The sequence below is a fragment of the Cantharellus anzutake genome, assembly GCF_015039405.1.
Source record: "Cantharellus anzutake strain C23 chromosome Unknown EI90scaffold_89, whole genome shotgun sequence".
Lineage (NCBI taxonomy): Eukaryota > Fungi > Basidiomycota > Agaricomycetes > Cantharellales > Hydnaceae > Cantharellus > Cantharellus anzutake.
This window is the reverse complement of record NW_024067039.1, coordinates 265,733-270,781: the sequence shown is the minus strand read 5'-3', so window position 1 is coordinate 270,781 and position 5,049 is coordinate 265,733. Positions and strand designations below refer to the sequence as shown.

Sequence of the window (5,049 nt, the reverse complement as noted above, 5' to 3'; positions counted from 1 at the left end):
CGATTACCAATCACGGATTGGTTGCATCATGTATGCGATGCTGGGAATGCGTCCTGATATTGCATATGCTGTGGGCACCCTCAGTCAGTATTCCGCAAACCCTGGAAAGGACCATTTCAACGCTGTCAACCAAGTTCTGAAGTACCTCAATGCTACAAAGAAATTCCAACTCGTATACAATGGAGGATGTCACGAGGGCAATTTTACAGCTTATTCAGACTCGGATTGGGCAGGAGACTCTCGCGATTGTAGGTTGATCTCTGGACATGTATTCAAGATGGCCAGAGCCACTCTGTCTTGGAGCTCGAAGAAACAGTCCTCAGTTGCATTATCAAGTACCGAAGGTGAATTATGGCATTGACACACACAGTGAAGGAGGCAGTTTGGATACAAGGACTAATTGGTAATGTCCTCCGACCTCCATCTATTCCAACCACCATACTTGGCGACAACCAAGGCGCTTTAGCGCTTGCCATGAACCCCACTTTCCATGCTCGCACCAAACACATTCGCATACATCAACATTTCATCCGGGATTGCATTTGCGGTGGGGGCATCATACTCGAGTACATCCCGACTGCCAATCAAGTGGCAGACATACTCACCAAGGCACTTCCATTCGAGAAACATGACAAGTTCAGGGAAGGAATGGGAATCATTGACAGGAACCGATGTTGAGAGGGCATGTTGGAAATGCAACAATCGGCCCCGTCATCTGGCTGTCAATAATGTGATTATTGACAGTGGTGACTACCTGAGACAGTTCTAATATCGTCGCAATTATTGGACGATATTTGGGGGTTTGACCCTCATTCTCTCTGTTATACCGTGTATAAAGAGAGTGAACATTGTTTACTACTCCCCTCCCTCAGATCTTTTATACGGGTCTGAGGTGAGGATTCCTTTACTATTTCTGAGTATCATCCTGAATGTATTGGTGCAGTCTAATGCGCCATAGGTACAGTTTAATAATCTTAGATCTCTTATACAGGTCTGAGTCTAATGCACCATAGCGCACATATATATATTTTAAAAAGCAAAATGTCATGACAGTGTTCGAGAGAGGGAGGTGATTGGTTTTTCGACAGCAAGGAGAGCAATGGAGATGGTGTGTAAAAGCGCACGTGAAACCTGAGAGTAGGTGAGAGGACAGGAAGGTAGTCAAAAAGAAGAAGGAAAAACAAATCACAAGAGAGCGGTGCGCAACACATGCACCTTGAGTAACAATCACCGGTCAGGGCATGGCATAGGAGAAAATTCCATTGATCGTTGATTGACAATGAAAAATCATATAGGCCGTGAGCGATCGCTTCTTTGATTAGATGATAATCGCAATCAGCTTCAGTGGTAAGGAGTTTAAATGGCCAGGGGCCACTTAAAAAGGCTCGGTGTGGAGCGGACGCCATAGTGTGGAGCAAGAATTTGGGCACAACACGTGGTGCGGGACAACTTGGGTTAGCTCGGTAAGCAAGTTGAGGTAATCTGGAGTGTCAGAAAGCTGAGGTAAAAAGGGGAATAGCCAATAATGGTGCTCAGGTATTCAGTTTGTGCACGCAAGACCCGCTACAGAGTAGCGGGAATTTACTAATCTCGGTACGTCGAGTGACTCTGGTGCAGAGTAATGGCTACATGAGTTCCCATCAAATGGGGCAATCCCGGCTGAGGAGCTATGTATAGGGCAATAATAACATATTGATCATCTTCAATTCAGACCCAGTGTTGCCAGCGTTGGGGGAAGCGGAGTTGTCATGGATTCATCTGCAAAGTAGTTATATATCACCAATTAAATTTTCTCCCCCTTACATACTGTGCCAGAGATGGAGCACTGGACAACAACAAGGTGGACGCCCCCGGGGGTCCATTCAAAATTATTAGCGAGACCTTCTTATGAACCAGGAACTCGATCGCAGCCCACATACTAAGGAGTTAAGGAGTGCTGATAGGATGCAGCTTGTTACAGAAGTTGGTCATGGTATCTGCCTGGCAGCTTGTGCCTGTCGCTAATGGCTTTCATCCCCATCTCCTCTCCACCATATGAATGGTGACTCCTGTCTGACTTCGCTTCACGCATGTGTGACGCAGATGGCTTTTCATTGGCTGCTTTCTTAGCTGATCACGTCGGTTCCGTCCACGCCTACCTTTCCTTTCGACAAACATAACACCCGAATGATGGTCGCACCCCAGATTGCTGGACGCGCAACTTGCTGTGATTCTGTGCACTTGCGCAACTATTCTAGTACTGATAATGTCGATACGTGCCCACTGGCACAAATATAGAGGATTACGCGGGATCAATATATTTAATGTTTCGCCATTAAGGTTTTTCCATTTCTTCCATTACCTGGGATTCCTCATTTACTTAAGGGCTTGCCTGGGTCGCTTGTACCAGCGAGTCGCAACCAGCGCAACTCCCTCGCCTCCTTTGTTCTGCCCTCAGGCTACGGCGGGGCTTTCCAACATGTTCAAGGGCGCCGCTCTTTTCTTGCTTCTCCTCTTCACTGCTTCCATCTTCGCCTTCCCCTTTCCCCAACGGCAGGTGTTACGCCGCCTTGCGCCTCAGCTCCGGGACCCTGTGCACGGAGAAACGAACGCGAAGCGACTCGCGAGGGGCTTGCCTCTTTTACCGCCAGCTAGGAGGTGGGATATTGAAGCTTCACGAACTGAGAGTAAGTATGCAGCCACGTGTAGCACGAAGATGTATGGCGTGGCTCTAATGCGGTGTGATCTCCAGCTGCCAAAAGGGCAGAGGGCAGCGACACATACGTCTGGAGCGGAAGAATTCAAGTAAATTCCGCGAATAATGGAAGCTTACTTGGATACCTCGCGCTGAGCTCCGGCTCCACTGGCAATCGGTGGGTGTTTCGTCCGATTTCTTCAGTCATGCCGCATCTGAGTTGACACCTGCCTCTTGATTGATAGGTACACAGTAGGTGGGGAGGGAGATCATTTCTCGGCCTCATTTCATCAAAATGGCATCAGTCATAGCGCAAGCTTCCGGAGTGGTACAGTGCGTTATCTTTTCTTCCTCTGTTTACCATTGAATTTGATTTACAAATGCAATTCTCCAGAAGACTCTGAGTGCTTATCCCTATTTGGCAGGTCTCATCGATCCGGGGGTTGAACTCGGTAAGGGGAAGGGGAACTATGCTATTTTGGGATCTTCAGTGCAAAGTACGTCGGTCCGGGAGCATTCGCCACCTAACCCAATCCAATTCTATCAATTTGCCAACTGCAGCCCAAGCCAATGACACCCCTAAGTCTGGTGGCGCAGTTTCCGTTGATAACAAGCACTATGAGACGGCGATTTGGGATTACGATCCTACAACTCACAATATCACGGCCAATTGGGTGGATAGTAATCACAGTAAGTGTCTCCTTTATTCCGTTCAGGGATTCATACCCTTGGTGGTGAAGGGCCTCTCTGTTCATATTTGCACAGCGATACTCACTTGGGCCACTTCTGCACAGCGAGTCTAACGGTATCATTCGTGTGGGAATATTGGAAGGACCAGGTTATCTATCTCACGATAAATCCGTCGGGCATCTTGGCTACTTATCGTTACGATGTGGTGCGTGAACCATCAAAATTGGTGTCTCAAGTTGTGTACGAGCCTGAGTTGCTGATTTTACACGTCGCTTGCAGACTCTCTCTGCCTATGGCTATACTTTTAGACATTGACTGTTTTCTTGCACCTATATGCACCTCATTCAACTTTGTTAGAGAATGTGTGTAGCTTCACGGTATATCTAAAGGTGATTCTGTACCAAATGATCACGTTTAGTTTAAGCCAAAATTTCCACAGCTCTTTCCACAATCACTCACTACGTTCCGAGCTGTGGTTTCTCCTGATGGTCCTAGTCACGGCAATAGCAGTCCTCTACTTTCCGCTGATATTTCTGAACTGGGACTTTTCGACGTCTCCTATCAGAGTCTACTTCCCAGAAATAACGACGGAAACCATGCGCTGTGATTTCTGTTGTTGTTTCTCTGAGCACTCCAGCAATTTCCATTGTTGTTTCTTACGCTATATTCTGAACATGGAATCATGCTTGAAAATGGGTCTTGACGCTGTAGGGGTGGTGGTCACAGACACCCCAAAACAGGCGAAATATCGGGTCTCACATGCGGGAAAATAGTGGAAAACCTACAGTGGAAGGATGGCCAGGAATTTCGTGACGAGCCCATAGTACAGATAGTAGAGGATATGAAGGCGATTCCAACGCACGTTGCGCAAGGAAGATCGGCTGGGAACTCGTCAAGATACGAGGATTTCAGATGTTGTGCCCCATTGGATGTCACATGTCCGTTGCGCATGTGTGGGAAACGGGGTGCACAGCCAGTCTCTGGTGTCCCTCAGACCTTGGAAAAAGAGGAAAAAATGTTGGAGGAACCGTGTGCTATGAGGGTACTCCAACGAAGCTAACCTGAACAGCCACATTCCTGCGTTAGCGTGGGAACATTCTGGGAGAGCAACTCGCCCAGAATCCACCATGTGACTACTTAGTCACAAGACCTCTTTTATATTATTTTGGACTAACCCGTGCCAGGCCACGGATATATTCATTCATTTGAATTCATTTCCTTTTCCCTCAGTTCTTCATGCATATTAGCTGAGACGCTTATAGTCCAGCTCCAAGATCATAAGTTGCTCATCAACAAAAAATAGTCATTGTTCATGATGTGACTGGTCAGGAGGATCTACCAAATTTGGGACTATGGGGATATGTAGTTGGAAAGTTTGAGAAATGTACTGGTTATTCCCCACAATTTTCCCTATCTCACCCAATTCTCCATCAATTTGAATGTGGTTTGTTGCATTGGATAGCTGTGGTTTAGGAAAGCTGGTAGGCATGAAGGGAGTGCTGTTGTACCGAGTGGTTTGGGCTGGAGATGCAAGTTGGGATTTCTGCAGCCACTTTCTATTGTTTTATATTTTGTTGCTTGTGATTTTTGTGTTTCTCAATTTATTTTTCTCTTGTGATGTGACCAGAGGGAGTCATATGGAACCTTCTGGAAGCTTGCAGACATATTCAGGGTCAGTTGTATAT

At 46.8% G+C, this 5,049-nt stretch overlaps 1 protein-coding gene across 1 annotated transcript; it reads left to right on the top strand.

Moving 5' to 3' along the window:
- Nucleotides 1-2,342: 2,342 nt before the first annotated feature.
- EI90DRAFT_3081978 (uncharacterized protein) lies at nucleotides 2,343-3,707 on the top strand. The gene is made up of 7 exons (XM_039061975.1): nucleotides 2,343-2,666; nucleotides 2,732-2,852; nucleotides 2,920-3,007; nucleotides 3,069-3,171; nucleotides 3,236-3,364; nucleotides 3,469-3,569; nucleotides 3,644-3,707. The coding sequence occupies exons 1-7, from the start codon at nucleotides 2,459-2,461 to the stop codon at nucleotides 3,677-3,679; spliced, it is 786 nt and encodes a 261-aa protein (XP_038910094.1). The 5' UTR covers nucleotides 2,343-2,458; the 3' UTR covers nucleotides 3,680-3,707.
- Nucleotides 3,708-5,049: the final 1,342 nt, after the last annotated feature.